Source organism: Miscanthus floridulus, chromosome 15 (genome assembly GCF_019320115.1).
Source record: "Miscanthus floridulus cultivar M001 chromosome 15, ASM1932011v1, whole genome shotgun sequence".
In the NCBI taxonomy this organism is placed as follows: Eukaryota; Viridiplantae; Streptophyta; class Magnoliopsida; order Poales; family Poaceae; genus Miscanthus; species Miscanthus floridulus.
The window spans coordinates 85,855,207-85,873,158 of record NC_089594.1 but is presented as its reverse complement, the minus strand read 5'-3'; the positions used below and the strand labels follow the sequence as shown (position 1 = coordinate 85,873,158).

The 17,952-nt window shown below is 43.8% G+C and overlaps 1 protein-coding gene and 2 long non-coding RNA genes across 6 annotated transcripts; 1 reads left to right on the top strand and 2 right to left on the bottom strand.

The window, feature by feature from the left end:
* Positions 1-44: 44 nt before the first annotated feature.
* LOC136509349 (uncharacterized) lies at positions 45-4,257 on the bottom strand. 2 transcript variants are annotated; one of them, XR_010772319.1, is made up of 3 exons: positions 3,798-4,257; positions 203-1,210; positions 45-82 (listed from the first exon to the last, which is right to left on the bottom strand). XR_010772319.1 is itself a non-coding variant. In XM_066504169.1 (2 exons), the coding sequence occupies exons 1-2, from the start codon at positions 4,235-4,237 to the stop codon at positions 1,162-1,164; spliced, it is 489 nt and encodes a 162-aa protein (XP_066360266.1). In that variant the 5' UTR covers positions 4,238-4,257; the 3' UTR covers positions 149-1,161. The 2 variants fall into 2 exon arrangements, 1 of the variants encoding a protein (XP_066360266.1); XM_066504169.1 differs by lacking the exon at positions 45-82 and having other exon boundaries at positions 149-1,210.
* A 3,587-nt stretch (positions 4,258-7,844) lies between these two features.
* On the bottom strand, positions 7,845-11,020 carry LOC136509117 (uncharacterized). 3 transcript variants are annotated; one of them, XR_010772233.1, is made up of 4 exons: positions 10,506-11,020; positions 9,477-9,701; positions 8,718-8,819; positions 7,845-8,286 (listed from the first exon to the last, which is right to left on the bottom strand). It is a non-coding gene; the product is annotated as an uncharacterized lncRNA (long non-coding RNA). The 3 variants fall into 3 exon arrangements; XR_010772232.1 differs by lacking the exon at positions 7,845-8,286 and having other exon boundaries at positions 8,299-8,819; positions 9,452-9,701; XR_010772231.1 differs by lacking the exon at positions 7,845-8,286 and having other exon boundaries at positions 8,299-8,819.
* Positions 11,021-11,727: 707 nt separating this feature from the next.
* Positions 11,728-12,934, top strand: LOC136509593 (uncharacterized). Its single transcript, XR_010772383.1, has 3 exons — positions 11,728-12,435; positions 12,522-12,564; positions 12,677-12,934. It is a non-coding gene; the product is annotated as an uncharacterized lncRNA (long non-coding RNA).
* The last annotated feature ends 5,018 nt before the right edge of the window (positions 12,935-17,952 follow it).

Below are 17,952 nucleotides of genomic sequence, written 5' to 3'. Positions count from 1 at the left end.
ATTCATGCATATATTTCGTTTAGTTTAAGTTTTCTCATCCACAACATGTTTAGTTCCTTGCATACATCCATATCGCTTGCATCTAAAGAAAAAAATGACATGAAAAAATCTCCATTGTTCAGCAGTAGTTAAGGGAAGGTGGAAAAAAGGGATAAAATTTTAGCTCTTTAATATTTGGTATATAGAAAAGAAAGAGATGCACCGTGTATGTGTTTTCCTCAAATGGAGAAGAGGTATGGCAGCCATTGTCGCCTTCCAATCCCGTGCAAATTCAAGAACACAAGGGTAGCAGAACTGCAGTGTTTTATGCTAATCACGGAGTGTTTGATCAAGGGGAATGCAGGGGGTGTGAACATTGGCCACATCTGTGGCACTCAGATTTTGCAGCTTAAGGGCTATATGTGTTATCGCTATCAAGGCATTTGGCTACTGGAATGGGACAAAGAAATGATGTTGATAACGTGTGTAAGAAAAGGGGCACCCAGCCAAAGCCTATTTATCAATTGAACTGGAATGCGAAGTACAAGGTGACGGTAAGGATTCTGATGATGCTCCTACAGATTTGGTGTGTTTTGCACTCAGAGAAGGCTACAAGGTGATGGTAAGGATTCTGATGATGTTCCTACAGCTTTGGTGTATTTGGCACTCAGAGGCATCATCTGTGCATTACTCTGCTCTTGTATACATTCTGCGGCACCAATTACATGTCCAGGAAACCATGCAATTGCAACCCTTTGTCCACATAGCCAAAGACACTAGAAAGGTAAAAATATCCAATTTCTCCACATATCCAAAGAGACAAGAAGCTGGGAGGGATCTGCAGGGACCCTCGGAAAATCCTGAACATATGACAATGGCCATTCATCCACAAAATAACAGTCCTCACATAGCTAGCATACGACATAGTACTCGACGACCAATAAATATAGTCCCAATGCAAGCTAAGTTAATACAAGTCCAATAATGCAACACCCCATAGACATCTCGGGTGAGGTGTGAAGGGCTTTATTTTAGCTTGCAGACCAATTTAGTCACCCACCATGCTAACAAGTGTCTTTTGTGCTTGACGGCCATGTCTTGTTGCTTCCAAGTTCAGAGTTAGGCTGCAGAGGCACGCACACCCTTCCCTGGAACTTCTAGCATGATGGATGGTCCCAAAATTTAGCCTGATAGATGGTCCCTACTTGTTGCATCAGCATTCTCCCAAGATCTGTTTCCGGTACAAGAGTGCATCTTAGTTAAGAAATGCCTTGGTGGGCAAACAATGATTAGATTGTAAGTATCTATCTACTCATAGAAGTTACATAGGTAAAAGACCCACAAGTGTAATTCCATTGAAAAACAGAGTGGTCAAACAACTGTTCTGCGCTTCATGACAGTAGCATTAACATCACACTATATTTTTCTGACTGAGTAGTATTTGTCAGGAACTTGAAAATGGTACTTTGTTGTATTGTCATTTTTTTGTGATAGAGGAGCCAGCATAGGCTCCTTCGGATCTTTAGTCAGGGTGACCAACTCTAGACTAGGCAAACTAGCCTGTCTTTTGCTTATTGTGTTAGGGAAATAATTTAGGTTTCCAATGAAAACGGATGAAAACTAAACAGCAAAAGCAGCAAGCATGCCCATGAACCAAAAGAAAACATTGCTTCATTGGTGCACATTCTCGCATTTCTGGCAATAATCCAGAATGGCAATTGGACAACTGAGAAATGGTATGTAGAACTGAGAAATAAGCCAACAACAACAACATAGCTTTTCAGTCCCAAGCAAGTTGGGGTCGGCTAGAGTTGAAACCCACCAAGAGCCTAAAGTCACGGTTCATGCTCTTTTGGGTTTCATCTCCATTAAAGTGGCTAAGTTTTTGCATTGGCTCGCCGCGCCTAACACAACCCTCCTCCTTTACCAGGGCTTGGGACCTGCTATGCTGGGACACCAAAGGTGCCCCACCATAGGCGGAGTTAACTGAGAAATAAGCCAACTACAAGAATTATTTGGCTCCTTAGCTGTGGTCAAAAATTAAAATTACAGGGTTTGACAGCTATTATACCAATATATTACTTACTGTGTTTAATGGAAATCATATTAGTTCTGATGAAAAAATATAAATCTAAAAGGCAAATAAAAAATATGCAGTATACGTGCACATAGTTGTGCACATTTTGGAACATTTTAACAATGACCAATAAGGGTGAGTTACACAACATGGCGTGCAAGATGCAACACATGAAAGATGAATCCTCGCTATGAGATAGGATAATACCCCGTTTGGATGTAGACATTGAGACCTGGGATTTGGAATTGGATGTGACTTTTTCCAATTTTGTTGTTTGGATGTCTTCGGTATTGTGAGATGGAATTGAAGCACGATTCCACGGTATTCGCCTATAATTGGATCGGCCTCCCTTCAAAACCGAGCTCGACCCCTCTATATTGGACCGAATTCACTTACCCGCTCCATCGAACCCCGCTGGCTGCTCTCGCCTCACCATCGCCGCAGGAGGCTCCCGCCTGACTGCCGCCGCATCATGTAGGATCCTCACTGGAGACTCCTACCCAACAGCCGCTGGAGGCGGAGCTCGGCCCAGTGCACCTCCGCAGCTGTGTCCTGTGGATCTCCCGGTGCACCTCCGCCACACTCCTGTGGATCCCCCGGCGCACCTCCGCCACCGTGTCCTCACCTCGCCACATGCCGCGCTAGGGGCGAGCGTGGGGAAGCAGAGCGGCGCGAAGGGCAGGGGCAAGCGCGCGAAGGGCAGGGGTGAGCACGCAGAGAAGGAAGCGGAGAGGGAAGGGGAGTGTGCGCCATGGAGGGAAGGGGCAAGCGGATGGGAAAGGGGAGCGTACGTTGTGGAGGGCAGGGGCGTGTGCCGTGGATAGCAGGCGAGTGGAGCGGCGCGGAGGTAGGGCCGTAGAGGCGAGCGCGTGGGGAAGGGGAGAGATGACGGGCCTCAGACTCCAACTACAGATTCTCTGTGCAACCAAACAATATATTTGGTATTGGACCTAATTCTATTTCAGCGTTGCATTGGTATTGCTATCCAATTCAATTCCTCCAAGCCAATATCTACATCCAAACAGAGCCTAATAGATATTTGGTACCCATGAACAAACTGCTGAACTATATCATCATTCAGATACAGCACGCTATAAGCAATTTATAAGAAAAACTTCTGGGAGAAGGGTCGCTGTAAGCAGTTAAGAAGAAAAACTTCCAGGAGAAGGGTTTTACTCAATATGATAGAGAATAATGAATTGAAGTGGAGATAGACTTCTTTGGATGATGAAATGAAGCATTCCTTTATATGTCGCCAAAAAGAAATTACAGAATGAAGATGCAGGAGGGGGGGCGGGGGGGGGGGGGGGGGGGGGGGGGGGGGTGAGAAGTGCTAGTTTTGCAGATGTAAATGTAAAGGATAGAAGATTTATCAATGGAGGTAAAATATTAACAATCACGAGACAAATAGTTTGTTGGAAAACAATAGACCAGTCAGATCTAAAGAAAACTATGAGCACAGATTTGAATAAATAATGACTAATAATGAAAACCAGAATCAAAATGAACGTTATAACACATTATACCAAGATGTTACTGCATAACATAACTAATGTGAATAAATAATGACTACTAATGAAAACCAGAATCAAAATGAACGATATAACACCTTATACTGTGATGTTAGAAGCATAACATAATTAATAAAACATAAATGGTCCTGCCAGATAACAAACCTACATTTTAGTCTTAGTTTGTATGTACTATGTTGGCCCAAAATAGAGAACGCGAAAAAAATTACCTGGAGGAAGACCAAATGTCCAGATACTTCGAGATCCCACTTTGAAGGTAGGTGTGATTGTAACCAAGATACCTTCCAGAGCCAAAATAAGCCACATCTTTTATAGTCTTGTTCTTCATATCAACTGCAATCACCAATGCCTTGTCCTTATTGGGGACAGGTGTTTGCATGATGTGAACAACATCAGCATCCTGGAAGCTCATGGCAGGGTAACCTGCGTGGAGTCTCTTCAAGGTTACCTTTGTATCTGTAACATGTTTCAGACTAGGCAGCATTTGCGCAAACTCCAGGCTGTCCACTGGGATCTCAGAAATATTGACAGCACAGTCCTCCTCCCAGACGTTCCCAGAACCAATGTCTGAAATTTTCATTTTCTTTGTTGCAGCCACCAAATCTTCAGCGCCGCAGATGCGTCCAGTGTCAGAGCTTGGTCTGACCATCTCGAAAAACTTGATGTGATCTCCAAAAACCATGATGTTCCGAGAATAGCCGGCATAACCCCCACGCCGCCTCGTCTCTCTCTCCCTCTACTGCCGTCGTCGAGCCGCGCCATCCAATTGACCATCGAGGGATCACTTCCATTTAATTTAGCACGTCCGCGGCTTCACCATCAAATTCTCTCGCTGCCCAACCCCACCCAGCCATGAAGAAGGCACTGCCAAGCTCCAATTTGACGCTTTTCCCGTCGCCGTGCCGATAAGGCCGCGTCCGACCATGGACAAGGGCAGCCCTCCTACCGTCTCTTCCGAGCCAATTCACCTGCACCACTAGCTTCGCCTTGCCTCCCTCTCCACCTTACGCACGCCAGTGAAACCTCTACCGCCTCCCCGTCGCCGCTGACGTGACCGCGCCACCACGGTACGCCGCCGCACGGCTCGGCCGCACGTGGTCACACCTCCTCCGGTATCCTGAACCCCAACCGTCACCTCGGCTAGGTCCATGGTAGTCTACTGATGCTCCCTCGCTAGCCAGTTAGGTTCTTAGGTGCTCTGATTCGCTGGGCCAGCCGTGCCACCGTCGCAGACGGCCACACGCCGCCGCAGCTGGCTCCAGCAAGTCCTACCGCCCCGTGTTGCCGCTTAGCGCAGGTATTTAGGTCGTAGTTGGAGACCGACCCGTTAGATGGGTCGGCGTAGGTCCTAGGTGGTCGTTGCGTCCGTGCTGTGTCGTCGTCCGCCGCGTCGCCGTGCACTGAGCCGCCGGGGGTGCGCACAGGTGAATTAGGGAAAGGACGAGGGGTTAAGTGAGAAGGTCTGAGAGAGGGGGAAATAGTGTTAGCACTTAGTTGTAATTTGGGAGAAGTTCGAGGTCTCTTCTGCAAAAGCACCAGTGCACGTGGGCTCCCCCACCGCGGGCCCCGCACATGCGCTGCGTCGCATGGGCCGCATGTTGTGGGCCACGCGGAGAATCCGTTTTCTTTTTCCAGAGAATTAGTGAATGGTTTTCTAATTTAGTTTCTGAGCTGATCTTTGGTATTTAGTATGTAAGTGTCTAAAAATTATGAAATAAATTTTGTTAGGTTCCTAAAATTATGATCTATCTATTGGTATATTTAGTTCAAGTTTATATGTGTTGATACTAGGATCTTTTAAATTATTTGAAAGTGCTTCATATTATTAAGTTAATCATTGTAGGAATTTTTGTGGTAAATTGGTGATAGCTTTAGTCTTGAAATGTTTATGATAGCTTCATTGTATTATTATGTGCTCACTATAATTTTTGTGGCCTTAGAATAGACTAAGCATTGGGGTAGTTAAATGTTCTTTGTTTCAAAATATCTTTAGTAGAAATAAAGATATACCCTTAATTTGCAAAGCTAAGTGTTTATTAGTGAATCTAACATTTTGCTTGGTGAAGATGATAATTAGCATAGTATATTAGTGAACCCAACATGAATTTTATGGAAACACCCCCCCCACACACACACACATATATATATATATATATATATATATATATATATATATATATATATATATATATATATATATATATATATATATATATATTCGAGTAGCTGCTATGCTTAGGTTCTCGGTAGCGTGAGTAACCTACCATTACTCATAATAGGTAACTATTATAATTATTCTTATGATAAAATGATGAAAGGAAAAATGGAGACCGGGTGGGTGTAACAAGTTGTGTCCCACGGCCAACGGGGCTTAACTTGGTTACACTATTTTTTCTGTCCGTGTCAATTGAGGACTGTCCGTTGTTGTGGATGGTAGTCAGATCACAGACTTATTATCTTGAGTACATACTTGATTTTGGGAGCGGGAAGGCTCGTTGCGCTCTTGTCGTGGGTTCCGGCTCTTTCCGGGCCGACTATTGGAGGCGGGGAAATGTGGAGGTCTAAGCACCATATTGAGACCGGGTTTCAAGTGGGGGCTTGAAGTCTAAGTTTGGATGGGGACCTGGACCCCTCGATAGGAGTGGAGTGGGTTGGTCTCGTTTGTGCCTGGGGTACAAGCGGTGCGTGTGTTTCGGAAGTACCCAGTTGGGATACATTGGTTCATGAATCGTCGTTTCTGTGTGACAGTACGACTTGGCTATGGTCTAGCACCGTAGTAAGAATTTGAAGATGAAAGATGGCAAAACGGTTCTGATTGCTCACTCCTTGCTTGAAAGTAGAACAGGTGCTTACCTAGAATGGTTAGCTAATGAAGTAATCATGACTGCTAATAAAACTTGACCTTAAGGACGTACTATTAGTAATGCTTTTCGTAAACAAAATAAAACAACAAACCATACTGCCTATCATATCCTTAAGAGTCGAAAAGATATTCCCACTAATCGGGTAAGTCTTGCGAGTACATTGTGTACTCAGGGTTTATTTTACCCTGTTGCAGGTGTAGCTTGAGGAGTTAGCTCTTGTGTGGAGGATTCTTCTGGTGGGCACAGATGGATCCGTGTATCGTTTCCGCTAGAGGATTATTACATTCCGCTGTTTCATTATTGTACTCTGAACTCTGGTATTGTAATAAATAATTTTCAAGACTCTATGTTGTAAGAAATGGATTAAGTGATGTAAGCTCGTACTTATTATTGGATTCTGGCGGTAAAACGTGGATTGTTTCGAGTTCTCCCTTAGGGTGGGCTCGACGGAACTATTCGGTTTAGCCACTTTCGACGTGCTTAGTGTCTAGTGGAAGACAAGCGCCTCCAAAAATATGTTATTTCAGACGGTTCTATCACAATTACCTCTATGACATAGGGTCTACATAAATGAGATAATATCATAATATGGATATTTAGGCTCTAAGGCCCTGTTCGTGTGCCCTTAAACCCGGCTTAATCCGCTTCTTTTTTTATCCGGAATAGAATTATCCGAATTCCTCCAGAACCCTACCATCCGAATGGGGCCTAAATATTCATCGCAGTTCAAAACGTGCAAATGTCTTTGACACACAATGCCTTAAGTATGTACATATGTTCGGCGTGCATCCAATCTGACTGCCAGACCTTCGTAGCCAAAGTTGTAGTTGTAGGCAGCCCGTGCAAGCCGCTGCTTGTGGGTGCTACGCTACGTCGAGCTCACTGCTTCACCCGTCATTCAGTACAGATGTGACATGCACTCGCGCCTCCGGCTTGCTACACCGAGGTTGATGCCTGATTAGACTGTCTCCAATGAGGCATATGGGCACTCAAACACTACGTAGAAAAACGTCTTTTGGGGTGGCTGATAACCGTTTATAGGGATGGTTTTGCCAGCCGCTCCTATGAAAGGGTGGCTACAAATTATGTATTTATAGGGGTAGTTCCCAGACCGTCCCTACAAATCGATCTATAGAGGCGTCTGGTGTTACCAGCCACCCCAACAAATTGATTTGTAGGGACGGTTGGTACTGTAGCCGCCCCTACAAATCAATTTATAGGGGCGGTCTGGGAACACCAGCCGCCCCTACAAATTGATTTGTAGGGGCAGCTACAGTAACAACCGCCCCTACAAATCATTTTTCCGTCAAAAAAATTAAATTTACAATTTAAATTCGACCAGAACTTATATTTTTCAGCATGACTTATCTTCTTCTGCGATTGTACTGAAACTCAATGACAATACACATTTATTTATACCAGATTATAACAAATATTCCATGACATGTCTTCCAAATGCGAATTGTAGTAATACATATCAAATCAAATATAAAAAAAATATCAAGTCAACTAAAAAATGCTAACTAGTATGCTCAATGCCTTTATCATAGATAAAGGCACAATCAGGAAACCCAAATTTATGTTCCGGAAAAAAAAAACTTCTGAAATATTCACCTTGTGAACACTTCTAAACGCAAGCTGCACAGATACCAAGTATCGGAAGGAACAAATGACAGATGGTTTGGCTTAAAAAAACAAACAAATGACAGATGGAAATGCATGTAAACCATTGCCACATGCATTGTACCCTGTGTAGCCCACCATCTCTCTTCCTCTACAAGTCAACAGGTTTCCTCCCATTCCTGAGCAATAATCCCACACTTGCTTTCGGCATCTACACCACAAAAAAAGGTATCAGAATTTCGTTGAAAATGGGCAAGCAGGATGCTGTGAGTTGTGAAAGTATGGTAGGTGCCAATACGAACAAACATAGCACAGCATGGCAGGTGCCAATGCGAACAAACATGCTTCCATGATCAGCTCAGTGTGATATCCGATCCATTGCTTTCTAGTTCCTATAACTAGTATATTATGTTTCACAAAGAATAAAGAATTATCTTTGCACCCATGAGTATTTCCAATATATAAGAAAAAAATAGTGATGGCATAGTTAATCTGAAGCATTAGCTGAATCAAAACGGAAAAGAGACTAGCATGATAAGCTCTGTAAAACAAGTAGCATTCATGTTCTATTTTTGCAAGAAATACAATCACCTGTGCATAAGTTATAGCAGAAAAAGGAGCACTCCAACACTGGATACTGACCTGACCATGCAGGCTATTGATAATCTTCCACTTTGTCAGCGATGCATGTGGAGTGGATTCAGTGATACAGCAAGTCATTCGGATAGAAGGTAGCCAATTAATCTGTGAATCCAAATAAAAATACTTTATACTTACCAATCTGGAAAAAAAATCTCAGGAAACAAATCTAATCAGTCATAAGTTTGTTGGAATCACGCATATCTGAGCATTTACACTCTGGGAAAAAAGCATGTTGCACATCTTGTATCCTTATTCACAAATAAAAAAATAATAAATCTCTAATTATGCTCCTCAGCCAGCAAACAACCAACATATCAAATAATGTTATCAACATCTTCCACAGAATGGATCAGAAATGACTACCATCCTCCCACAATCAAGAAACCGATGCACCTTAATAATTGTAATAATCTTATATCATCATCATCCTGGTACCATTTACAACTATGGAAACACTAATAGAAATTTTAAGCAAAAATTTGAAGAATACAAGTTTTAAAAGCTAGTTCAAGAAATGAAGGCTTTAGTTGTATTCATATGAGATAATACTGAAATGCATGTGCTAGCTTCTGGAAAGAAATGATTACCACTTCTAGCTCGAAATCAAGCTTTTGTCTACCCTGTCAGCGTTTTGCCATATTTTCTGGTAATCTCATATGAATTCAAAATTAAAAATTATCAATCCTAAAGACAAGTGACACGTTCCAACACAAAGCACTAGCCAGTTGACCTACTAATAACGAAACAAACAGGAACAACCTCTCGAGGTAGGTTCATCTCATCAGGAAACATTTGCACCGCCTCTGTGGTGGAAGTTGAGATGTAGCACTGGCAGGTTCATCTCATCAATCAGTGCCATGGATGCGAGGGTAGGAATCTGCAAGGGAGGCAATGGCCCCTCCACAAGGCCGCCTCAACTTTAATCTCCACAGCTCCGGGAGATAGGTGGAGAGCTCCTCAACATCCGCTCCTTTAGCCATACGACTTTGCAAAACAAAACAAAACAAAATAGCCTGCAACCCACCCCATCGCCACATTTGGCATGCACAATCTACTCCAATTATCTTTAGCATCCAACACAATATTCAAATTAAAGTTGTATACAATAACAAGCTATATCAATTAAACACAGTACCCTAGGTCCTTAGCTGGCGGCTAGCTCTACTCTACTACTACATCCTAGAATAAGAGATATATGATCGATCGTGTAATTCCAATTGACAGAAGGATGGAATCAGTACATGATTGTTTTTATTATCTTGCATCTAAAATTAAAAGTTGGTAGTCACAAACCATCTCTTTCATGCAGCTGCCTTGCATGATCCCATCACAGCTGTGTCGCAAGCATATCTTTATATGTTCAACATCAGCAATACGTGTTCACATATTTTTATAGTTAGATGGCACGTCATACAACTAGTAAAACTTGTTTCTCATCATAAGGAGTCATCATTCATTTATGTATGTGTGACGTCACAGCCCAAGCAATCTAAACAACACTAGGTAAGCCATACTATTACCGCAATCTAAACTAGTTCATTGAAGAGTAATTGGCAAAAAAAATTAGTGAACTTTTCCTATGCAAATCTACATGATTCACACAAGGCAGATGCTTGCAGAACAGGTACTCTGCATCCTAGGCACGCTTCGCGCATCACAAATCAATCTAGTAATCACTAGCAAAGAACGCATGGCTATGGACCTCGAAATCAATCTACCAATTGCTTGCTGGCTACCAGCCGTAGGGCAGATGAGGAGACTACCCGATCTACTAGTTGGATCTCATACCTTTGTTTTGCCCCCATTCAGTCGCTTGCTCGCGCCAGCTGCTAGGTTGCGCCGCCGCCGCCGCAGGGTGCCGAGGTTGGTAGTCACCGAGTCGGGACTGGCGCCCAGAAGGGGAAGACACGACGGGATGTGGGTTCACCTAGGGGCTTGAGTGCTGGTGGCCCTCCATGGCGGCCGCTGCCTTAGGAAGGAGCAGGAGGGGCTCTCCGCGCCGCCGTCGAGGTCGCTTGGTCGTCGATCCAGGGTACCCGACCACGGATCGACAACGCCAAACCATGGATCAAGGCCGCCCGTCCTCGGATTGATGCTGCCCGATCACGGATCGACGTCGCTTCGCCGTAGATCAATGATTGGGTGCCGGCCAGGACTGAGATCCCGCAGTGCCGGGGTGTGACGCCATTAGGGTAAGGGTTGGGGGCGGGCGCTGACCGAGATCCCGCGACGCAGGGCAGTGCTCGAGGGAGCCGTGGCGCTGACCGAGATCCCGCGGGTCTAGAGCTCGTCGGCCGGGCGGGGGGGGGGGGGGGGGGGGGGGGGGGGGGGGGGGGCGCTGCCGCGCCACGCGGGCGGGCGAGGAGCCATGGCCATCTGAGCGAGGGAGAGAGAGAGAGGGAGGGGAATGGAAGAGTCGAGACGGAGAGAGAGAAAGGAGGAGGACTGCAGATATTTTTGGGTGGATGACTTATTCACTGTACGTGGGGCATTTGTAGGGGCGACTCAATCACCAGCCGTCCCTACAAATAGAAACACCGGAGGCGGCTGGTGAGTGAGCCGCCCCTATAAAAAAGACACATTTGTAGGGGCGGCTCGTATCACCAACCGCCCCTGCTGTTCCATTTGTAGGGGCGGCTGGTTTCTGGCTTCCCGAGCACGCCTCTGTAGGGGCGGCTCCATCACCAGCCGCCCCTACAAAAAATTTGTGCCGTTGCTATAAACCCTTTTTCACGTAGTGAAATCCAAAATAAATAGTAAGAGGCCTAAAATTAGCCTCCAACAGAGTACTTATACGGAAGACCTATTTTGGGTTGTTTGAGAGGCACCACCCAAATATGGGCATCCTCTCTCCTGGAAACCCATTTGCAGAAAGGATTCTCTTTTGGGTCTTGTTGTTGGAGAAGATGCCGAATATGTATTGAATCTTTTGCCTGTAGCACTACCCAAAGAACGAATGGGTCTTGTATTTTGGGTATTGTTGTTGGAGATAGCCTTACCTGGTGTAAAGCTTATGCCTTTAATATATTTTTTCCCATGGCTTTCATGTGTTAAGATTTCTCTAATTTTAGATGATATATTATGCTACCGAATCTTCTGTTACGTTCGTGCAAAATGTAAGTAGTGGTTTTGCCTTGCAGAAAATTGCTTGCATCGGGAATATAGACAGGAAGAGAGATGTTTAGTAGCAGGAATCTAGAAGTAGTAGGTGTGGTATGTTGCGTGCTTACCATAATTTATCTTTGCTACAGTATGTGTATATGGTATTCTGCCAACCAATCTCTGCCTATGTGCATTCAAATATGTGAATATTTTCAGACCTCTGATGCTATGGGGATCTATCTGACATTATTTTTCTTGACTTAATCGGTTTCATACTTTAGCACAATATGCTCTTCTAAGACCAATTCAATTTTGACTTAACCACCATACCATATCTTGATGGTTTACCTTCGTTACAGGATGCTCAACAAACAATAGCTGTTACGTAATAGTTATTTACTTATTTTAGTTACTAAATCGCTCCAGTCCCTATTCCTTGCGGAGGACATTGTGCATCCATGAAGTTGTACCCCTCGGGGGCAATAGCTCATGAGGTCCATGGTGGAGTACTCGATGTCGTCAACGGGCAATAGCTCATGAGGTCCATCAAATCTGCAGGGGAGTTCCTTCTTTCTGTTGACAAATGCCCTGAGGCGTGACGACCACATGTTTGATGGTAATTACTTCATCCCCTTTTAAACATAATTGTTGTCAATTATCTGTGATAGTCTAATTTTGTATGGATTTGTGTACCACTTACAGGCTTAAGAAAATTGGCACTTCGGGGATCGACAACATGCAAATGGTATGCAAATCCTGAACTTCCTCATGTTGGTGCTTTCCATGTCATAAGAAAAATGTAACTATTCATTTTCTTCCTATTGTGTTGACATCTTCACGCATCGCGCCCTTGACAGCTGTTTTGAACGAGTCGCTCTAACTACATGGTATGGTCCAGCCGCATGGAAAGTGCTAGCAAAAGGGACCAGAGCATCAGGGTCACAGAACCATCCAAATTCACTACCCCTCATGTTATTTATGCATGACTTCATTTGTTTCTTTTCCCATTTCTAAGGCATTGCATCCTTGATCTACCATTTGAAATTACCTCTTCACTCGATTCAGATTAACAGATATGTTATTGATGCAAAGATAAAAGCGTTGTGGCTCACATTTACTAATCACGATGGTATTTGGTCTGCAATCAGTAACAGATATGATGGCCTCATGGCCTGCCATTGATCCTGTTTGTTCGCATATTGCTGATCCAAGGATTGGACAAACAAAACCATACTAGCAGTCACGTCACGTTGTAGCAGCTGCCATCTTAAGATATGTTCACGTTTTATCCTTAACATAATGCATAATTGGCAACTTTTTTAATATTTAAGTTACAACGCCTCATGATCATGTAAGATGAGATGAGAGTTAATTAAGTATATTATGTACACATAGCCTGGCATCGACAGCATGCACATGTAAGAGGAAGCACCGCCAGTACGCCACAGGCATCAGCGCGTAAGTCATCTGCACGCGCGGCGTATCGTCCTAGTTGGTGAAATAGAGGAAAGTAGAACTCAAAGGAAGCATAGGATTAGGTGTTTTTTTTTGGAGCACAGGAAAATAGATTTGATGGGTCCACGAGTGGAGAAAAACAAGCAGCCATTTTACCATCACAAGATGTATCTCTAAGGAACAATGTTTTTCTCTCAAAAGAAATCAGCATCAGCATCAACCAAATTTCAGCGAAACGAATCTGTTCAGCCAAATAGATGGGTTTAAAGTTATCGTGTTTCTATGGGTGAGTCCATATATGTTGAGTGTCTGTTTCTGTGCTGTGATTCAGAAAAAAGGAAAGAAAGAAAATTTGTCGGCATTCTTTGTATAAAGAGATTGTGATAATTAAATCACTGAAAAGGCAGTGACAAACCATCTGGGTATATCCTCCTAAAGCACAAGTTTTTTTTTGTCACAGTTAGCCAAAGCGAAAGGACATGCGTTACTTGTGACTACATGATGAAACGTCATTACGTATATCTGTGAATGTAGTATATAGCATAATACCTTCAGTTCCTCCTTGCTCGAAAAGGAACAAATTCAGTACACGAAACGTCATCATTTACGTATACCTCTGAACAACTTCCACAAGATATCTATGACTACAAACAAAGTTGTCCTGATTAGCGAGTGTCCGGTTGCATTAGCATTTCCATTTGCCGGCCACCTAATGCATATTTCAATCTTCACCCAGAAAAAAGAAAAGAAAAAGAAACGCAGGGGGACCTTCCAGCTCATTCACAAGTGCAGCGCAGTTCTCAGTGAAGAAACCGGTCCAAGTGTTGTCATTGCCATCTGCTAGCTGATGATGCCTCATCTCGTATGCATGATGGCATCCACGGTATTCCACACATTGGCAACAAAGGCCTTCTTCGTTCTTCCTTCTGTGATCATAGAATGCCGGCTTGCCGAGCATGGATGGTCGTCGCTGAAAAGGCTTAGCGCTTAGAGTTTATCAATATTTCCTTTTTTGGTTTTGCTTTTTGAGAGCTTAAAAAACAGCAAGAGGCTTGGATTTGTAATAATAATTGGTTGTGTGCAAAACTCTTGCAGAGACCGGAATAAAAATTCCTTTTTTCTAAAAATGCCGGCATGGCGGCCTCCAGCCACAGCAATCGGACGATGACGAGCACTCCAGAAGATCACTCTCTGTGTGCGATCATCAGATCATGGAATATAGCGACATGATACATGAACAAAAGTTTCCCCAGCTCCTCAGTTTTCCTCTGCAAATAACTGAATATTTAGGAGTATTTACCAAGATCCTACAGCAAACTCAGGGTAACACTCATATTCTACATAGCATCGGATCCCTAACTGACTGAGTCTTATTGTGATCTCTTCCTAGTAACATATGCACCATATCAGGACTGGTTATTTCTCCTTTTGAACCTGATGACTGACTCAGCAGCAGGATCCTATCTTACCAACAAACCCAAAACATATATAATGACAGACAACAAAAGCATTCCCATCTGATTGTTCAATCCTGTCATCGACACATTCGATGAAGGTACAGGAGGCGCTGCCCCATTGCCCGTATCAGGTCTCTCTGTCAGGCAAGTATGATTTGCTCAAACACCTTGAAATCAATAGCATTGTAGATGGTGTTGAGAGTCATTGTATTACATTGCTTGTTGACCTTGTCTTGGTTGGTGAGATTGTCGGGATCAATGATAGCATAGTCACTCTCGGTCACATCCCACACTTGATCATTGATTGAACCAAGATACATCTTCATCTTTCTTTTCCAATAATCATAGCATGTCCTATTAAAGAACGGTGGTTTGCCCTCCACATAATTGAACACAACTTGAGTCATAATTTGACACCAAGGTTGTTAAGCCTTCAATCAAACGGTGACCACGGCTCCAATACCACTTGAAAGGCCCTAATATGGCTAGAGGGGGTGAATAGCCTATTTAAAAATCTACAAGCCAACTAGAGCAATTTGATTAGTATGACAAACAGCGTAATATAATTTTGTTGAAGCTCTACAAGGGTTGCAAGCCACCTATCCAAACAATTCTAGTTGCTATAATCACTTGGCACACATAAGAGCTAAGTTGCTACCCACTAAGAGCTCTCAAACTTGCTACACTAAAGAGCTCCACTAGATGAACTTAAGCTACAAAGCAAGCTCTCAATTCTAGCTACACTAAAGAGTTTGCTATAACTAGTTTGCAGGGAAGTAATGGAGAGAGTGAGGTGATTATACCGCCACATTGAGGAGTGAACCAATTACAAGATAAATACCAATTCAATCACAAGGAGAATACCAAAGGGCAAAAGACAACTAATTTTTCTCTCGAGGTTCACGTGCTTGCCGGCATGCTAGTCCCCGTTGTGTCGACCAATACTTGATAATTCAACGGCTAAGAGGTGTTGCACGAACCTCGTCCACACAATTGGACACCACAAGAACCTACCTACAAGTGAGGTAACTCAATGACACGAGCAATCCACTAGAGTTATCATTTGGCTCTCCGCTGGGAAAGGTACAAGACCCTTCACAATAACCAGAGCCGGACACGAACAATCACCAACACGTGCCGAAGCTCCTCCGCTACTCCAAGCCGTCTAGTGTGGCAGAACCGTCTGGAATAACACACTTTCGGAGGAGCTTGTCTTCCACTAGACACTAAGTACCCCGAAAGTAGACTATATTGGATAGTTTCGTCGAGCACACCCCACGGAAGAACTCAAAACAATCCACGTTTTACATCCAGAATCCAATAATGAGTACGAGCTTACAATACTTAGTCTATTTTATACAACATAGAGTCTTGAAAATTATTTATTACAATATCAGAGTTCAGAGTGCGATAATTAAACAATAGAAATGTAATAATCATCTAGCGGAAACGATATACTGATCCATCTATGCCCACCAGAAGAATCCTCCACACAAGAGCTAACTCCACAAGCTGCACCTGTAATAGGGTAAAATAAACCCTGAGTACACAATGTACTCGCAAGACTTACCCGACTAGTGGGAATAGTTTCCTGACTTGCAAGGAATATGATAGGCAATATGGTCTGTTTTTTCTTTTGTTTGAGAAAAAGCATTACTAAAAGTATGTCCTTAGGGTCAAGTTTTATTAGCAGTCAGGATTACTTAATTAGCTAACCATTCTAGGTAAGCACATATTCTATTTTTCAGAAAGGGTTGAGCAATCAGAACCATTTCACCATCTTTCATCTTCTAGTTTTTACTACGGTGCTAGACCATAGCCAAGTTGTACCATCTCACGGAAACAACGATTCGTGAACCAATGTATCATAGCTGAGTACCATGAAGCACACGCCTCGCTTGTACCCCAAGCACAAACAAGACCAACCCACTCCACTCCTGTTGAGGGGTCTAAGTCCCGTCCAAACTTGGACTCCTAGCCCCCACACTTGAGACCTAGTCTTGACATGGTGCTTAGACTTCCACCTTCCCCGCCTCCAATCTATCGGTCCAGAAAAAGCCAGAACCCACGATAAGAGCGCAACGAGCCTTTCTGCTCCCATAATGGAAGGTCCTAATGGCTAGAGGGGGGGTGAATAGCCTAATAAAATTTTCTACAACAACACTTAACAAAATGGTTAGACAATTATGAGGCGAAGCAAGTGTTACGCTAGCCTACTCAAAATGCAAGTCACCTACCACAATTCTAGTTTAGATAGTATCTATTCACACAATAGCTATGACACTACCCTATGTTGATGTGCTCTCAAAGGCTAACTAAAGAGCCATACCAACCAAGCATGCAAGCTCTCACAACTAGCTACACTAAAGAGCTTGACAACTAGTTTGCAGTAATGTAAAGAGAGTGATCAAGAAGGTTATACCGCCGTGTAGATGAAGGAACCAATCAATCACAAGGATGAATAACAATGAAGACCAATCACCTCGGAATCAATGATGAACACAATGATTTTTTTACCGAGATTCACTTGCTTGCCGGTAAGCTAGTCCTCGTTGTGGTGATTCACTCACTTGGAGGTTCACGCGCTAATTGGCTTCATATGCCAAACCCTCAATAGGGTGCCACACAACCAACACAAGATGAGGATCACACAAGCCACGAGCAATCCACTAGAGTACCTTTTGGTGCTCCACCGGAGAAAGGTCAAGAACCCCTCACAATCACCACGATCGGAGCCAGAGACAATCACCAACCTCCGCTCAACGATCCTCGCTGCTCTAAGCTGTCTAGGTGGCGGCAACCACCAAGAGTAACAAGCAAAATCCACAGCGAAACACGAACACCAAGTGCCTCTAGATGCAAACACTCAAGCAATGCACTTGGATTCACTCCCAATCTCACAAAGATGATGAATCAATGATGGAGATGAGTGGGAGGGCTTTGGCTAAGCTCACAAGGTTGCTATGTCAATGAAAATGGCCAAAGCTGTGAGCTTCAACCAGCCATAGGGCTTAAATAGAAGCCCCCACAAAATAGACCCGTTATACCCCTTCACTGGGCATAATGCGGGGTGACCGGACGCTCCGGTCCAACTGACCAGACGTAGCACCGGACGCACCGGTCGTGAATACCAGACGCGTCCGATCGGCATACCAGACGTGTCCGGTAGCTCCCAGACTGCCACGTGTCTAGTTCAAACCAACATAGCCGTTGCTGCATAC

Excerpts from the sequence above, each read along its gene's own strand:
- LOC136509349 (XM_066504169.1), bottom strand. The coding sequence starts at position 4,237 with ATGGTCAGACCAAGCTCTGACACTGGACGCATCTGCGGCGCTGAAGAT. Across the intron at positions 1,211-3,797 it reads GACATTTGGTCTTCCTCCAG|ATCTTGGGAGAATGCTGATG; the intron begins GTAATTTTTTTC and ends TACCGGAAACAG.